The sequence below is a fragment of the Solanum verrucosum genome, unplaced genomic scaffold (genome assembly GCF_900185275.1).
Source record: "Solanum verrucosum unplaced genomic scaffold, falcon-dt-bn FXZP01000278.1, whole genome shotgun sequence".
NCBI lineage: Eukaryota > Viridiplantae > Streptophyta > Magnoliopsida > Solanales > Solanaceae > Solanum > Solanum verrucosum.
Window position 1 is genome coordinate 5,402,154 of NW_026020332.1, and position 18,888 is coordinate 5,421,041.

The window sequence follows — 18,888 nt, forward strand, 5'->3', positions numbered from 1 at the left end:
ATTACAAAGTAGAAATAAAATCCTGTCCAACAAATCGAAAGTTTAGATAGTTAATCAATTAAACTATTCTTACTTACGAGTACTCATGTGTACCCTTAGGGATCGTTTGGTGTGAAGGATAATACCAAATAGTCCCGGGATTAAATTATAGTACCGCTTAATTTGTTGTTTGGTTGGCAAGTTCGGGATAACTTATCCCGGGATTAATAATTAATACCGGGATAAGTTATCCCTCTCTTGGGGTGGTATAGTAATCCCGGGATAAAATAGGTAAATGACAAAAATGTCTCTTTCAACCCATTTGTTATATCACTTTTTACATTAATGAAGGGCATTTTTGTAAACAAATAAATTGTTCTTAAAATTTATTATTTTGAATACAATAAACCAAACACTCAATAAAAAATAATCCAACACAACTTATCCCATCATAACTAATCCCAACATAACTTATCCCATCATAACTCATTTTCAAATCAAACGACCCCTTAGTCCCATATGACTAAAATTTCTTTAATTTTGTTTCATGTCAAACTGTGTCACGTAAACTGAAACTAAGGGAGTATTAGTTATACTAGTAGACTTGAGAGTCAAGAAAAATCAAAAAGTAAACCACCATTCCCTTCTTCTCCTTCAATTTCTGGGCATTTTCTTCTTGTCCTTTACATCTACTTTCCTCATTCCTTTCTCATTTGCCAACCTTTTTTGTTGCCTCATTTATCAAACTTGTATTTTAACTTCTTGTACAATATCTTCTACTGCTATGCTTATTTATATTAGATGTTAGCTAGGCCTTCAGGAATATCTCAAATTCTCCAAAGGCCAAGATGAGCCAAGTTTCCATGTGAGTGGCAATTTTTATTCTTTTATAGCATATACTACAAAAAGTTCAAATCTTTTTGCTTTATTGTTCAAGATTGTATTGTTTTACATGACCCAATTTTTCATTTTTTTGTTTCACAGGTTTAGTAGTGGCCAAGAATTTGCAAATTTGTTGGTGAGCTCAGATCTACTTCATCATTCTTGGTTTACAATCTCTGACCTTAGGAATCATCCTTATTTGAATAATCCAATTTTGGTTAAAGTTTACCCATATCATTCAAATGGTGCTATTGTTGCTTTTGTATCCTCTCCTACTTGTACTCTTCAGAAAGAAATGGTCTCTTCAGAAGATCTGGAAGGTTCTCAATCTCCTTTTCAGTTCATTTCTACCAAACGCAACCCTCATTTCTCAGTTAACAAAGCAGCTATAACCCTTTTTGCTTCATTACTGAATGAGCTCTCTGCCCTCAAAGAACAGGTACTATAATAATCTTTTATTTCTCTGCAAAATTTGTGATTTCTCTTGAGCTTTCCTTACTTGTGCTAGATATTACTTTTTCCGTTTTAATTTGTTTGTTTGGTTTTGACTTGGTACAAAACTTAAAAATGCAAAGAAACTTTTTTATTTTGTGGTCTTAAACTAAAGTTACGTAAAAGATATCGTTTAATGTTATAATCATAGACATGTTAGGTAGAAAACTAGAAGCAAAGAGTTGCCAAAAAAATTTAATCATTGATTCTTTTTTAAACGAACTAAAAAGAAACGCAAGACAAGGAAATTGAAACAAAGGGAATATTTTAGTTATTTTGTCTTGACATGGGAATTATTGACCATAATATCTCCAAGAAATAAAGAGAGATGGAAAGTTTAAAATGAAGCATTATGTGGTTTCAACTGTCAATACACTATGTTAACCTAACTGAGTGGTACATTTAGATTGGTTAGATTCTGGTGCTAAAGAAGAAATCTCTTTTTGAATTTACAAATCCTGAGCTTCTTATTAGTTGCCAAATTAGAAATGTGTCCTTTTATTAGTATAAGTTCGCCTATAAACTTTGTCGTAATTGTGCAGTTATTTCTGTAAACAAACAGCAAAAGAAAAATCTCGAATACCTTGACTGATGTTAGCATGGTAATGCTGGAATTTGACATGATAGAATACTTGAAACTCTGTTACGAAACCAAAACTTACTTCCTTCTGAAGCATTGATTTTCAGGAGCCTTGTTGTTCATATATTCATGTTTATGTTTTGTTCGTTCTGATTGACTGCAGTTGGGCAATGTCAGTCCTCTAATAATCACTGGAGTTTCTTTGGGAGGTTCTGTGGCATCTCTTTTCACTCTCTGGCTACTTAAGGACAATAATAAGCGTCCTACTTGCATCACTTTTGGTTCACCTCTTCTTGGTGATAGTGGCCTGCAACGAGCCATATCAGAACGTCCATCATGGAATTCAAGCTTCTTGCACGTAGTCTCGAACCATGATCCAATCCCAAGATCTTTAATTTCACCTACTAATGTCTTTGCTGGTTCTATTCCTCAATCTTGTATTTACAATCCATTCGGTATGTTTCTGCTGTGCTCAGATTCAGACTGCTCCTGTTTTGAGGAACCTGAATCAGTTTTGGATATTATGATGGAAATGAACTTAAATAGCCAACACCAGGACAGTCGTTTCTTGGCTTTCGACTATGAGCAGGTTTTGGAACGCCTCAAGGATAGAGTAATCTTTAAGGGAGCTTCTCAGCTGTTTCACTCTAGCGTGGATCAACTTCAAGCAGGTATTGATCTACAGCTAGAAGCAATCGGAATTGGTGGACAGGTAAAACAAACTCTTACTCCTAAAATGAAAGCATGTATAGTTTCCCTTTCTTTAGCTAAAGTTCGAATGAATATGAAATCAATAGAAATAACATTCATAAAACTTGTTTCTAAACCTGTATTTCTAACTTCTATAATGCATATATTTGTCGTGGCAGCAGACAAGTAACATGAACCCTCTAAGGACTAAAGTGAAGAAAAGAGTGGAAGAATCTTTTGCAAAGAAGAGGAATGCCTTTGATCCTGGCAAGAAGCTAAACAAAATGAAAGAATCTATGGCATGGCTAGAGTGGTACAAGAAAGTAACACTGAAAGAAGGAGGCTACTATGATAGTTTTAAACGCAGTGAGAATCGAGGCAGGGATGCTGTCAAAAGCAGACAAGAAATTGTCAAGCACCAAAGAGTCCTCACTAAGTACTGGAAAACAATTGTTGAAGAAGTAGAGAATATGCCACAAAGAGAGGAGACAACTTTTCGTACTCGTTGGCTGTATGCAGGGACAAACTATAGAAGGATGGTCGAGCCACTCGACATAGCTGAATACTATATGAAATCAGGGAACACAGACTATGTAAATCTTGGTAGATCTGAGCACTATAAAAAGTTGGAGGAATGGAGGAAAGAAGACAACCCACCTGGAAGTGGTAACGATAGAAGGAAGTCCGTTAGCCTCACCGAAGATTCTTGCTTTTGGGCATATGTGGAGGAAGCTATTATAAATTCCAAAAGACTGAGAGAAGGCATTCTAGAAGAGAAGGAAAATGCAACGGAGCATTTGGTTAATTTTGGGGAAAATGTAATGAAAATGATATGGAGCTATTCAGTATCCTCTGAGATTTTCCAGCCTCAGAGTAGCTTCATGAAGTGGTGGAAAGATTATAGGCAAGATATTCTAAGTTGTTTGAGTAATTTGCCTTTGGCCTTTTACATGGAAAATGGAAATTATCAAGAGTTATGCTTAGAATGGTAATTAGTGTTAACTACTCCAGTCTCCACCAGCGGCTCATGTAGTGGTCGGCCTTATAAAAATCGCTAAGCCTGGCTTCCCTCTCCCCTTTACTTACTAAGTGGAAAATAGTCGTCGGCATTCTATAAGCGACTCTACGCCAGTTGCATAACTTAATAAGATTGGTATGTGAAAATGTATTGTATTACCATTTACCAAATAGGTCTGTGCACACTCCCTGTAACATTCTTGTTTAGTTAATGAAGTTTTATCTTTAGTACCCAAAAAAAGAAGAAAATTTTATGGATTTTACTTTTCGTTCGTAATATCTTAAGAAGTTTGAATATCAATTTTCAAATTGTTTGGAGACTATTTGAGGTGGATTTGAGCTGATCTTCAAATTAAAAACTTGAGGTTGAAAACGACTCCATCTATGTATATCCCCCTTGTATCTCCTATATATCATGATATCATACACATATATCCATGAAAATATGGGTATGCTCAGTGATATACACAATATATACATGTGATATATTTAATCAAGAGACTATAGAACTGAAATTTAACGCCAAACTAGTCCACCTCACCTACAATCATCCTCTTCATCTAGAGGGGTCAACCGTTAATCAGAAGCGGAGTTAGAATATCAGTAAATAAACTTAAAAGCTTAAAATCCAACACACCATTCTCTATCCCCATTGAACAAGTAACTCGTTATCAGAGAAAAAGCATTTCATTTCCAAATCCTAGTAGTGCCTAAAAGTCTGCTCATTTATATAAATCTTTTTGCGATTCAAGTACACATGAGAAATGAGTTAATATCTCAAATGCTCACTCAACTTTGCGTTGTTTACTTAGAAAGTCACTCAACTTTAAGTTGTTTACTTAGAAAGTCACTCAACTTTGTTTTATAACTCAAAAGTCATCCAACTATTGATGTTTCACTTAGAAAGTCACCAAACTATTTATATTTCACTCAGGGGCGGCTCAAACCCATTGGTGGCCTAAGGCCAAAATCAAACTAGAGGCCTTAAAAAAAAATTATAAATGTTTTTATTTTAAATCTATTTTTCTAGCTTTTTGAGATGCAAAGTTGTTAATAATTTTTGTGTAATCAATCTCTTCTAATAATTCCTTTTCAATCGATAATATAGCCAAACCACTTAATCTTTCTTGAGACATTGTCGATCTTAAATAAGATTTTATTATTTTTAATTTTGAAAAACTTCTTTCGGCTGAGGCGACTGTTACGGGAATTGTTAACATTATTCTATAAGCAATGTAAGCATTTGGAAAAGAATCAAGTCTTTTTATTTGATTGAGTATCTCAATTAGAGTATTGTCTTCTAGTTTTATGATTTCCCTTAACACTTTTAATTCAAAAAATAAGTCTAAACCGTCAATATCGGAGTGAGTACTATGTTTTAAGGAACATTCAAGATTAAGACAATATTTTTTTAAATTCTCATCATCTAATGATCTCAATTTTTCCCCACTAAATAGAAAACCAAAAATATTTTCATATACTTCAAATTGTTCAAATCTATTTTAAAGTGAAAAGATGGCTTGGTCTACTATGTATAAGAAGTAATCAACTCTAAATGATTCTTCAAGAGATCTTGTGATTTCATTATCAACATTCTCATCAAATTGTTTTTTTCTATAAATTACACGTTTTTTACGAAATACAGGTTCAATATTCATCTCTAATGCAATTTCCTTAGCCGAAATCATAGCACTTGTAAATCCTTCTTCTCTATATGTTTTAAAAAAAGAAACTAAACCTCTTAATTGATCTATAGCGACATCAATATGCATATCTTTTGATTGTAAACTTTTGCTAATTGAATTTACAGCAAATAGTACATCATACCAAATAGTCATACCCAATAAAAATTCAAAATTTTCAAGCTCAAAAATTGCTAAACAATTAGCTTCACTTTTAATTTTTGGATCATCACTAACTTCTTCTAATTTAAATAAAGCATCTCTTATTTGTGGAGTTTGAAATCTTATTCCTTTAACACTTTCAATACGACTTTCCCACCGTGTTTGTGACAATGATTTAAGAGTTAAACTAGGTACACTATCTTTTAAATTTTTCCACCGCTTAGTAGACGAAGAAAATAGTGAATATATACGTTGTACCACTCCAAAGAATGATATAGCTTTCGTACAAGAATTAACCATATCACAAAGTACCAAATTTAGATTATGACAACCACATGGTGTATAAAATGATCTAGGATTTATATCAAGAAGTCTTTTTTGCACTCCTTGGTGTTTTCCCTTCATATTAGACCCATTATCATATCCTTGTCCTCTTAAATTATCAATATCAAGTCCAATACATTTTATTTCATCTAAAATAACTTCAAAAAGACCTTTTCCACTTGTATCATCCACTTTTAAGAATTCTAAGAAATATTCAGTTACATTTATTGGAGTTGTCGAAATATCTACACTCCGTATTATAAAAGACATTTGGTCTTGATGACTTGTATCTGGCGTGCAATCAAGTATGATAGAGAAATACTTTGTTTTTATAACTTTTTCAATAATCTTGTTCTTAATTTCACTTGCCAATAAATTTATTAATTCATTTTGTATATTATGTCCAAGATAATGATTATGAATTTCATCATGTTTGATTCGTCGAATATGTTCTTGCATAATTGGATCAAATTCTGCAATCATTTCAATAAGACTCAAGAAATTTCCGTTATTTTCTTGATAGATTTTTTCATTTTTCCCCCTAAATGCCAAATTATTTCTTCCAAGAGTTTTTATGACGGAAATAATTCTTGACAATACATTTTTCCAATGTTCTCTATCTCTATTAATTTGGTCTTGAATGTTTTTATCGATTGTTTATTATTACGCAATCTAAATTCTAAATCAATCCATGAACTCATATTAATAATATGTTGGCTAGTTGTTTCATGGGTTCTAAGCTTAGTAGTAAGATTTTTCCAATCTCTACTACCTTCATTAGCTAACTTATTATTCTTTGCATTAAAGGTCATATTAAATAACTTACAACAAAAACAAAATACCTTATTCAAATCTTTGGAATAAACTAACCATCTTCTTTCATGTCTTTCTCCATTTGCCAACTTTTGAAAATAATATGTAGTAGAAAAGTGCCTTAAAAATTTATCCTTTGGAAAACATGTGTCGGTAATTCTAATTGGTCTCTTTTCTACTAATAAGTCTCTTAACTTTGTATCAACAATATTCCATTGACTAGGATCATAGATATTTTTAGGAGCATGATTATTTAATTCATTTATAAGTTCTTGATTTTCTTGGGAATCTACATCCGACTTTTCACTAATTTCCTCTCCTTCTTCTTCTTTTTGGTTTATATCATTATCTAACTCAACTTCAACTAAGTTTGTAACTTGTTTTTCTAAAGAGCATTCCCCTACCTTTTTTGATTTAATATTATCATTGTTTTCCAAAAATTTATCAAGAGCACCTTTTTGAGATTTTATCAAGTTGTCGACTTTTCTTTTTCTTTTAAGTTTTGAATGACCGGATTCATATTTTCTAGTTGACATATTAAAATCTAACAAATATTTTAAACACTATTTACAATATCAAATAAAAAATATAATAAACATAAGACACAAAACAAAAATAATATTAGAAATTAGAATGATATTACCAAATTCAAAAGCTATGAAGACTTGATTTCCGAAAATGAATCGGGCTGCTGCAATATAGTTTTCTCCAAATTTAAAATATAAATTATCAATAGAACAAGTAAATTTTTTTAGCTTTGAATAAGAGAGAGATGTAAGATTAGAAAAGAGAAAGTGAGAAGAAATAGAAGGGAGGAGGATAGAATATATAAAAATAAAATTAGAAAACAAAATAAGGTAAAAAAAAAAGATAACTTGTAAGTTAAAAAAAAGTACACAACTTTTCAATTTTTTATGGGAAAGTTAAAAAGTCATGGTCATATCTATGACAATCACCTCATTTAGCCGTTTCACTATTGACTTATTAGCTCAAACAATATTTTTTTTTTAAAAATTTAATCTTTCCTAATTAACTAAAAAATGGGGCCTTTGCATTTATTGTCTTAGTTCTAATTATTTTTTTTAAAATTTAATCTTTCCTAATTAACTAAAAAATGGGGCCTTTGCATTTATTGTCTTAGTTCTATTTTTTTTTTTTTAATTTAATCCTACCTAATTAACTAAAAAATGGGGCCCCCTAAAATTGGGGGCCTAAGGCCAAGGACTTTTTGACAAGCCTTGCCAGCCGCCCCTGATTTCACTTAGAAAGTCACTCAATCAATGTAAATAATTTTTTCATTAAATTTCATCTTAAACTATTTTTAAAGAAATAATAAGATATCTATTTTAATTATTTTATTGATCCGCTCCAATTATTTAATTATCTTTCTAAAAATAACGTAAAAAACGTAGCCAAAAAAAAAAGCTTTTAGCTTCTAGTAATTGTAAAACTAGAAATAAATTGTTAAAAGATTACCAAAAAGAAAAATTGGAATTGATAAGAAGTATAATTAAAAAAAAGGGGCAGTAACGATCTTCTACTATTTTTTTTAATGAAAAGGTAGTAAAAAAACAATAATTAAAATAAGCATCTTATTTATTTTTTAAAATAATTTAATTATTTTTTGTATTTTTACAAAATTTAATGAAAATAATATTTAAATTGATTAAGTGACTTTCTAGTGAAATATAAATTGTTGGGCGACTTTCTAAGTGAAACATCAATAGTTGAGTGACTTTTGAGTTAAAAAACAAAGTTGAGTGACTTTCTAAGTGAACTATTCAAAATTGAGTGACCATATAAGATATTATCTCTTTAAATATGAAAGAAAATTACAGTAATTTTATAATTTTTAAGAAAGAGTGAAAAGACTGTTTTGTCTAAAGGAGATACTTTTCTTGAACTTTAATCCTTTTAGGTTTATATGTACCAAGTTATAAATAGATTAACATGCGATCCGGATTTAGTCGGAGCTTCAATGTAGGCTCGGACACTAGATGGGAAACAAAAAGAAAAGCATTAAATCATATTCTCTTTTAGTCTTCGTGAGTATGGCAATGGGAACTCACATTCCAGAGGAAGAAATACTTATGGACATTCTCACCAAACTTCATGCTAAGTCTCTTTTTCATTTTAAATGTGTTTCGAAATCTTGGAAGACATTATTCTGTCAAATTTAGACATCCACCATTGATACAAGCTCCATGAGAGCATCCTTCACAAGGTAGATCAGCTTGGGGAAAAAGAAAACTGTTTTATTGAAGATGTCAATTTGTACTTTATATACAACACTTGTAACGTTATGACTTAGCTAACTAATCTACTCAACTAATCAGTTAATTAACAAACTAACAACTAACAAATCAACAACTAAGCATGCTGACTCAGCATATAATTAGGCAACAACTTATCTTAACACCCCCTCTCAAGTTGGAAGTGTGCTCTTTACATCCAACTTGCCAAGAATAGCTGAATGTTTAATTCCTGTCAATGCTTTGGTTAAGATGTGTCACGACCCGATTTCTCAAGTCATGATGACACCTACTATAACCCACCAGCAGGTAAGCCAACCCGTAACCCGAAACAACAAGTAGTGGGTCTGAGGGTAGAAACTAAACAAGAGTAGGCAAATAACAATATAAACAGGCAGAGGCAAACCAAAACATATATACAAATAAAGATCCCTCCCAGAACCTGGAAGTCACTAGTACAACGCTACTACAAAATGAATACAAGTCCCAAAAGTGGACAACAGAGATTGGACTGTCTCGAAAGGTAAAATACAAGTCTATATACACAGATGTAGACTGAACTCACTCCCGTTTCCGGATCAGTTTGCTCCAAGCTCGATCAACGCTGGCTACTAGTGCCTGGACCTGCATCACGAAATAGATGCAGAGCGTAGCATGAGTACCAAAATAACAGGTACCCAGTAGGCATCATAGGCTGACTGAACTTGAAAAGTAAAGGCAATATGAAAAGAAGGAATACACAAATCGAGGTCAAAAACAAAAATCTAACTAACAAAAAAATGCACATGAGTGTACAAAGAACTAACTAAAGTAATCTATAAGTTAACTACACCTAACTGGAACCCTATAAGCCCAGAAGGTACATTCGTGCGCAAGTTAAATAAAAACCCGAACGGGCCCCCATAAGCCCGACGAGTACACAGAATAACTATAACTAAAGAGAATTGCATATAAGAACCCAAGAACGAAGAACATCGAACCAGAACCTCAACCCTAATTAGTAGAATCTGACAGTACGGAGGCCGGACCTCGAATCGGATGCTCACCAGAAGTACCCAAGTAACCAATCACAAGTATCAAGTATTTGAGGTCGGAACTCTAACCGGATGCTCTATATAAGTATCTGGGGAATAGAGGCCGGACCTTAAACCGGATGCTCTATATAAGTATCTGGCAATAGAGGTCGGACTTTAAACCGGATGCTCTATATAAGTATCTGGGCAATAGAGGCCGAACCTTAAACCGGATGCTCTATATAAGTATCTGGGCAATAGAGGCCGGACCTTAAACTGAATGCTCTATATAAGTATCTGGGCAATATAGGTCGGACCTTAAATCAGATGCTCTATATAAGTATCTGGGCAATAGAGGTCGAAACTCTAACCGGATGCTCTGTATAAGTATCTGGGCAATAGAGGCTGGAACTCTAACCGGATGCTCTATAAAGGTGCCAATGTAGCTGCTGAAAGAGTCCCAATCGATCCATACTCATAAATGTCCGTGAAACGCCGTCCACACATAGCCAATCAATGTAAGTACTTGGAACCAAATCGAAAACCAAATTCAAATCGTGAAGCAGAACTAGTGTCGCCAATGTAACTCGTGAAGCCGTAACATCGGGGAAACTAAGAATAACTATAGTCGGAGAAAGAGTATCACATAACTAAGGCCCAAACTATCAGACTCAAGTTTGCTACACCAGTCTACAGAGATCTAAGCCGACCGAGCGACGTCAGGGCAAAACTAAGACATATTGGATCCGAATCATGTATTTCTAAGGCAAGCCCTAGTCAAACCTAAACTAAGGCTCAACATGCTTCAAATAGATAATAATTAAGCATGCAAGCACTCCACATAGTGAGGAAGGTCCATTAATAGCACAAAACATGCTCACAGTTACCCGATAATTCTCGAAATAGGCCGAAAACATGATTTCTTAACACCTATGCAGGATTCAATTTTGGGGTCAAAACGAGAATCATGGGACCCGCGCTGAAAATTTTGAAATTACCCCAAAAGTATGTTCTTAACAGCTCCCCGAACTTGTGTTCCATGATGGTACACAATTTGGGGCTTAGAAACAACACAGTACCAACATACAACCAAAACCCTAATTTTCCTCAAGAAATAAAGAAATGGGACAGCAGCTAATTCAGCATATTTACTAGAAACTGGACGTCTACAGTGAAATGCGACAACACCACGACGTTCTACTCAAAAAACCACTCAAGATAGCCTCAAAAATCACTGGAATCGGACCTAGAAAGGCTGAGAAAAACAAGTCTCAAAATTTTCCAAAATTAAGCTCACAAAAAGGGTGTGGCAGCAGGTATTTTACGAAAATTACCTCAAACGGGGACCCAAATCACTATCCGAGCTCACCAATGCGTTGTCCTCAAAAAATCTCACAACTTTGCCTTTTGAATCGCCCAGATCGGACCTGTATAGCTCAAGGTATCGCACTTTTAAAATGAGAAATAAAGCTAAGTTAAGGTTTTAAAAAGGACGAAACCGGTCGCTAAAACCCAATAACTGGTCGTTAAAGGCCCAAACTCTGGTCGCTAAAGAGCTGCACCAGATCTCAGCTTTGGCTAAATCTTCAAAGTCTCCGATGGGGTGCTCGGAATTCGATCGGTACCCGATAAAAATAAAACAGATATGCTACCCTACTAAATTTGATATTCCGGACTCAACGGCGCAGTCAAAATTTCCATCCGAGGTCATCTCGATAAAAAGTGGGTCCCACTTCCAAATGTCATTTTAACCAAAATCCATTAAGGGGCTCGAAATGAGTCCGGAGGCCTCGGGAGTCGAATGAAAGGTCGTTCTAGACCAAACTCAACATTCTGGAGCTAACCGCGCTGACGAAATTTTCATCTAAGCACGTTTTCCAAGAATGTTGACCAAAGTCAACCTTAGGCCAAATTTCAAAGGTTAAAACGCTTAATGGTCTAAACTCGCATCAAAGGACTTAATACTCGTGCCAACCATGTTACCATCCTAACTTGGCCATTCCGGAGCTGATGGAACCGTCAGAATTCCATTATGAGGGCGTCTTTTTGAACTTTTGATCGAAAATGATCGTTCAAGGTTCATAAGCTTCAAAACACTAAAACTCACCCCATAACTAAACGAACGACTAGGTGACCGAACCGTCAGTCCCAGAAATGACTTGGGGTCGCTATAGGAACGCTTTAAACGACACATAGAGGGCAAGATATAGAAATGACCAGGAGGGTCATTACAATATCCACTACTAAAAAGGACTTTCGTCCTCAAAAGTAAGAATAAGGATATACCTAAAGTCTCGAATAAGCTAGGGAACTGCTCTCGCATCTCCTGCTCGGTCTCCCAGGTAGCCTCCTCGACTGGATGGTGTCTCCAACGTACCTTAACAACAGGGAAGGCTCTCAACCGCAATTGTCTGACATCTCTGACTAGAATGGCAATCGAAACATGAGACTCATCTGGAACATACCGGCGCATCATCGAAACATGAAACACTGGGTGGATAGCCGATAGTGCTGGAGGTAAAGCTAACTCATAGGCAACCTCGCCAACTGCTCTCAAAATCTCAAATGGACCTATATACCTGGGGCTAAGCTTGCCCCGCCTCTCAAATCTCATCGCGCCCTTCATGGGCGATACTCGAAGAAATACCCGGTCACCAACTGCAAACCTCAATGGCCGACGCCTATGATCCGCGTAACTCTGATGTCTACTTTGAGCCGTCCTGAGCCTATCATGAATCACCCGCACCTGATCCAAGGCCTCCTGAAGCAATTATGTACCACACGGCCTAGGCTCTGTAGACTCAAACCAACCAACTGGAGAGCGACAACGCCTATCATATAAGGCCTCAAACGGGGCCATCTGAATACTAGAGTGGTAGCTGTTGTTGTACGCAAACTCCGCCAAAGGGAGGAACTAGTCCCACTGACCTCCAAAATCCATAACACAGGCCCGCAACATATTTTCAAGGATCTGAATAATACGCTCTGACTGACAATTCGTCTGTGGGTAAAATGTTGTGCTAAGGTGGACACGGGTGCCCAACTCCTCCTGAAAAGTCATCCAAAAGCTGGAAGTGAACTGTGAACCCCGGTCTGAAATGATAGAAGCAGGCACGCCATGAAGATGGACCACCTCCCTAATGTAAATACGAGCTAACCTCTCGGCACTGAAAGTAGTATGAACAGGAACGAAGTGTGCTGACTTGGTCAATTAATCCACGATGACCTAAATGTTGTAAACTCCTCTAGAAGTCCGAGGCAACCCCACAATGAAGTCCATAGTGATACGCTCCCACTTTCACTCAGGAATGGGTAATCTCTGGAACTCGCCACCAGGCCTCAAATGCTCAGCCTTCACCTGCTGGCAACACAAACAATGGGATACGTAGTCGGTAATATCTCTCTTCATACCTCTCCACCAGTAATGCTGCCTCAAATCACGATACATCTTCGCTGTGCCTGGATGGATAGAGTATCTAGACTCATGGGCCTTACTCAAGATCAGTTGAATCAAACCCCCAGCTCTCGAAACACACAACCGTCCATCGACTTTTAGAACCCCATCTGAATCTAAGGTAGCCTGTCTAGCATCACCTGCCAATACCCTATCTCTGAGTGCCACTAAAGACTCATCCTCAAACTGACAACCATGGATCCGATCTAGCTAAGATGACTGAACTCCCACATAGGCTAATACCCGTCTGGAATCTGAAATATCAAGTCTGATCATCCAATTAGTTAAGGACTGGATGTCCAAAGCCAACGGTCGCTCCGAAACAGAAAGGAAGGCTAGACTACCCATACTCACCACCTTCCGGCTCAAGGCGTCCGCTACCACATTCGCCTTGCCCGGTTGATAGAGAATAGAGTGGTCGTAGTCCTTCAGGAGCTCAATCCAACGATGCTGCCTCGAATTAAGGTCCCTCTGGCTCATGATGTACTGAGGACTCCTATGATCGGTATAGATCTCACATCGAACTCCATACAAGTAATGCCTCCAAATCTTAAGCGTGAAAACTACCGCCGCCAACTCCAAGTCATGAGTGGGGTAGTTGCGCTCATGGATCTTAAGCTGCCTCGACGCATAAGCAATAACCCGGCCATACTGCATCAATACACAACCCAAACCAACGCCGGATGCGTCACAATAAACTGTGAAGCCCTCACCCTCAACTGGAAGAGTCAATATAGGAGCGGTGGTCAATAACTCCTTGAGCCTCAAAAAGCTCGCCTCACACTCCTCTGACCAAACAAAGGGAACATCAACACGAGTCAATCGAGTCAATGGGGTTGTAATAGTGGAAAAGCCCTCAACAAAGCATCTGTAGTACCTTGCTAGTCCGACGAAGCTCCGAATCTCAGTAACTGAGGTGTGCCTAGCCCAATCACAAATAGCCTCAATCTTCGCCGGATCTACCATAATGCCCTTCTTGGATACAACATGCCCTAAGAACGGTACAGAGTCTAACCAAAACTGGCACTTTGAGAACTTGGCATAAAGCCGTTGATCTCTCAAAGTCTGGAGCACAACCCTCAAATGCTACTCATGATCATCCCTAACTCTGCGAGTATATCAAAATGTCATCAATGAAGACTATGACGAAGGAATCAAGAAAAGGCCTGAACACACGCGTCATCAAATCCATAAAGGTAGCAGGGGCATTAGTCAACCCAAATGACATCACCAAGAACTCATAATGGCCATAACGGGTCCTAAATGCAGTCTTAGGGATGTCTGCTGCCCTAATCCTCAACTGATGGTACCCGGACCTCAAATCAATCTTAGAAAACACGGCGGCACCCTGAAGTTGATCAAACAAATCATCAATGCGAGGCATGGGGTAACGGTTCTTCACCGTCACCTTGTTCAGCTGCCTGTAGTCAATGCACATCCTCATAGTCCCGTCATTCTTCTTCAATAACAGAACAGGAGAACCCCAAGACGACACACTCAGACGGATGAACCCCTTACCTAAGAGATCATCTAACTACACACTGAGCTCCCTGAGCTTTGCAGGAGCCATCCGGTAAGGCGAAATAGAAATAGGACGAGTGTCGGGCTCCAAATCTATGACAAAATCAATGTCCCGATTTGGGGGTAAGCCAAGTAGGTCTGTAGGGAACACATCTGCAAACTCTCTAACCACAGGAACTAAGTCAATTGAAGGGCCCTCCCTACTCACATCTCGCACATAGGCCAAATAAGCTAAACACCCAGAAGCAACCAACCGCCTAGCTCGAATAAAATAGATGATTCCCGTCAGTGTGTGGCTATAAGCACCCTGCCACAACACTGGGGGAATGCCAGGTATGGATAAAGTGACAGTCTTGGCGTAGCAATCCAAGACCGCATGGTAGGGAGATAACCAGTCCATGCCCAGAATCACATCGGAATCAACCATATCTAGCAGAATAAGATCAACTCTAGTATCATAACCCTGGATAGTCACTAAGCAAGATCGTAATATCTGATCCACTACTAAGGACTCACCCACCGGGGTCGAAACATGAATCGGGTCTGCCAAAGACTCGTACTTCATACCCAATCGGGGAGAAAAATAAATAGATACTTATGAGAATGTGGACCCGGGATCAAATAATATTGTAGCAGGCTGATGGCATAATAAAAGTGCACCTGTAATGACATCGTCAGATGCCTCAGTCGCCGCCCTCGCCGGGGCTGAATAGAAATGGCCTTGAGCACCTCTGCCCGATGCATCTGATCTACTACCTAATCTGCCTCCCCGAGTCCGCCTCTGGTATCCTGTCGGCTGTCCCGACGATCCTGGCTTTGACCACCACCTCTAGCTGGAGGGGGCACTGCTGAAACTGGTCTAGGTGTAAAGGGAGCTGGTACAATCGCCCCTGGCCCTTGCCGGGGGCACCCTCTGGACCAATGGTCAAGTGCACCGCAATCAAAACACCCCGAAACTGAACGCCCTGAAGTAACTCGACTGCGGTAGGAAGGGAGGAAATCTGATCCCCTCGAACTCTGGCCCGTACTAAGACCAACCTGCTGATGCTGGCCTCTCTCAGAAGTAGGTAATGTCGCCTGAACAGGACGATTGGAATGACCTTATTGGAACCTCTGGCGGGGCCTATCATAAGAGTATATCCCTCTAGTCTAGGACCCGTTGTAGCTACCCTAGTAGCGTGCCCTCTTATCGCTGCCCCCTTGGGCCTCGCGATGAATATGCTTCATGGATCGGGCCTGATCGACCACATCAAGAAATGAACGGCCGACTGAAACCAAATGCTCTGTGTCGACCCTCAGACGGTACCTCAACCCACGTACAAAACAACGATCTCTCACCTCCTCCATATCTCGGGCCGATGCTGCGGCCCTGACTCAACCTCGGTGTCAACGTCTACCCCAAGATGGGGATCTGTCTACAGGCCCGATTGCATCAGCCCCGACCGCGCCGCCTCGCGTGCGAGTCATCCCCCGAAAGAGTGAAACAAGTGAGGTTTCAAGGAACCAATAAAACACAAGCTGCACGAAGTGAAACAAAAGAGGAAATCTTTCTAAATACATCATGTAGCCTCCCAAAAATAAGTTACGGACGTCTCTGCACCGATCCGTAAGACTCTACTAGACGTTAGCTCTGTACAAGTGAGACCGGTGAACCTGAGGCTCTGATACCAACTTGTCACGACCCGATTTCTCAAGTCATGATGACACCTACTATAACCCACCAGCAGGTAAGTCAACCCGTAATCCGAAACAAAAAGTAATAGGTCTGAGGGTAGAAACTAAACAAGAGTAGGCAAATAACAATATAAACAGGCAGAGGCAAACCAAAACATATATACAAATAAAGATCCCTCCCAGAACTTGGAAGTCACTAGTACAGAGCTACTACAAAATAAGTACAAGTCCCTAAAGTAGACAACAGAGATTGGACTGTCTCGAAAGGTAAACGACAAGTCTATATATACAGATGGAGACTGAAATACTACAAAACGCCGTGTGCTCACTCCCATTTCTGGATCACTCTGCTCCAAGCTCGATCAACGCTGGCTACTAGTGCCCGGACCTGCATCACGAAATAGATGCAGAGTGTAGCATGAGTACCAAAACAACAGGTACCCAGTAGGCATCATAGGCCAACTGAACTTGAAAAGTAAAGGCAATATGAAAAGAAGGAATACACAAATCGAGGTCAAGAACAAAAATCTAACTAACAAAGAAATACACACGAGTGTACAAAGAAGTAACTAAAGTAATTTATAAGCTAACTACACCTAACTGGGACCCCATAAGCCCAGAAGGTACATTCATGCGCAACTTAAATAAAAACCCGAACGGACCCCCATAAGCCCGACGAGTACACAAAATAACTATAATTAAAGAGAATTGCATGTAAGAACCTAAGAACGAAGAACATCGAACCAAAACCTCAACCATAATTAGTAGAATCTAACAATACGGAGGCCGGACCTCGAACCGGATGCTCACCAGAAGTACCCAAGTAACCAATCACAAGTATCAGGTATCTGAGGTCGGAACTCTAACTGGATGCTCTATATAAGTATCTGGGCAATAAAGGCCGGACCTTAAACCGGATGCTCTATTTAAGTATCTGGGCAATAGAGGCCGGACCTTAAATCAGATGCTCTATATAAGTATCTAGGCAATAGAGGCTGGACCTTAAACCGGATGTCTATATAAGTATATGGGCAATAGAGGCCGCACCTTAAACTGAATGCTCTATATAAGTATCTGGGCAATAGAGGCCGGAACTCTAACCGGATGCTCTATATAAGTATCTGGGCAATAGAGGCCAGAACTCTAATCAGATGCTCTATATAACTATCTGGGCAATAGAGGCCGGAACTCTAACCGGATGCTCTATAAAGGTGCCAATGTAGCTGCTGAAAGAGTCCCAATCGATCCATACTCATAAATGTCCGTGAAACGCCGTCCACACATAGCCAATCAATGTAAGTACTTTGAACCAAATCAAAAATCAAATTCAAATCGTGAAGCAGAACTAGTGTTGCCGATGTAACTCGTGAAGCCGTAACATCGGGGAAACTAAGGATAACTATAGTCGGACAAAGAGTATCGCATAACTAAGGCCCAAACTATTAGACTCAAGTCTACTACACCAGTCTACAGAGATCTAAGCCGGCCGAGCGACGTCATGGAAAAACTAAGGCCTATTGGATCCGAATCATTTATTTCTAAGGCAAGCCCTAGTCAAACCTAAACCAAGGCACAACATGCTTCAAATAGACAATAATTAAGCATGCAAGCACTCCACATAGCGATGAAGGTCCATTAATAACACAAAGCATGCTCACAGTTACCCGATAATTCTCGAAATAGGCCGAAAACATGATTTCTTAACACCTATGCAGGATTCAATAACTACCCAACCCAAATCCCAACTAATCAACATGCATTCACATTCTAGAGCTCAATCTAAGAGAGGGAAACCGTAGCCTACCTGTAGGCCGATCACGCGCGCTCCAAAATTATTTCTCCGAAGCTTTACCTTTCCGAACGTCCTCGAAACGCTGCCCCGCTATCAAAAATAGAGTCAAAACGTTATTATGGTCGTTTAGACACCAAAATCACAACAAATGGAGATGAGTCAATTTTGGGGTCAATACGGGAATCGTGGGACCCGCGCTGAAATTCTGAAATTACCCCAAAAGTAGGTTCTTAACAGCTCCCCAAACTTGTGTTCCATGATGAGACACAATTTGGGGCTCAGAAATAACACAGTACCAACATACAACCAAAACCCTAATTTTCCTCAAGAACTAAAGAAATAGGACAACAACTAATTTAGCATATTTACTAGAAACTGGAGGTCTACAGTGAAATGTGACAACACCACGACGTTCTCCTAAAAAAATCACTCAAGATAGCCTCAAAAATCACTGAAATCGGACCTAGAAAGGCTGAGAAAACAAGTCTCAAAATTTTCCAAAATCAAGCTCACAAAAAGGGTGTGGCAGCAGGTATTTTACGAAAATTACCTCAAATGGGG

The 18,888-nt window shown here is 38.5% G+C and overlaps 2 protein-coding genes across 3 annotated transcripts; one reads left to right on the forward strand and one right to left on the reverse strand.

Annotated features, from left to right (window-relative positions):
• Positions 1-749: 749 nt before the first annotated feature.
• On the forward strand, positions 750-3,906 carry LOC125836391 (senescence-associated carboxylesterase 101-like). Of its 2 annotated transcripts, none has more exons than XM_049515563.1 (4): positions 750-844; positions 964-1,300; positions 2,097-2,645; positions 2,803-3,906. In XM_049515563.1, exons 1-4 carry the CDS (start codon positions 828-830, stop codon positions 3,613-3,615), a joined length of 1,716 nt encoding a protein of 571 aa, XP_049371520.1. In that variant the 5' UTR covers positions 750-827; the 3' UTR covers positions 3,616-3,906. The 2 variants fall into 2 exon arrangements, with proteins under 2 accessions (XP_049371520.1, XP_049371521.1); XM_049515564.1 differs by having other exon boundaries at positions 791-844; positions 2,806-3,906.
• A 4,891-nt stretch (positions 3,907-8,797) lies between these two features.
• Positions 8,798-15,426, reverse strand: LOC125836498 (uncharacterized). Its single transcript, XM_049515670.1, has 5 exons — positions 14,883-15,426; positions 14,134-14,332; positions 12,831-13,053; positions 12,173-12,647; positions 8,798-8,871 (listed from the first exon to the last, which is right to left on the reverse strand). The coding sequence occupies exons 1-5, from the start codon at positions 15,424-15,426 to the stop codon at positions 8,798-8,800; spliced, it is 1,515 nt and encodes a 504-aa protein (XP_049371627.1).
• Positions 15,427-18,888: the final 3,462 nt, after the last annotated feature.

Bases quoted from the DNA above. Each gene is read 5' to 3' on its own strand.
- LOC125836391 (XM_049515563.1), top strand. The intron at 1,301-2,096 runs GTACTATAATAA...GATTGACTGCAG, and splicing joins TCTCTGCCCTCAAAGAACAG to TTGGGCAATGTCAGTCCTCT. The intron at 2,646-2,802 runs GTAAAACAAACT...TTGTCGTGGCAG, and splicing joins CAATCGGAATTGGTGGACAG to CAGACAAGTAACATGAACCC.
- LOC125836498 (XM_049515670.1), bottom strand. From the start codon at position 15,426: ATGAAGTACGAGTCTTTGGCAGACCCGATTCATGTTTCGACCCCGGTG. The intron at 14,333-14,882 runs GTGTGTAGTTAG...TACCGTTCTTAG, and splicing joins TGCAAAGCTCAGGGAGCTCA to GGCATGTTGTATCCAAGAAG. The intron at 13,054-14,133 runs GTCAGAGGAGTG...TACTACTTTCAG, and splicing joins GTTGATGTTCCCTTTGTTTG to TGCCGAGAGGTTAGCTCGTA.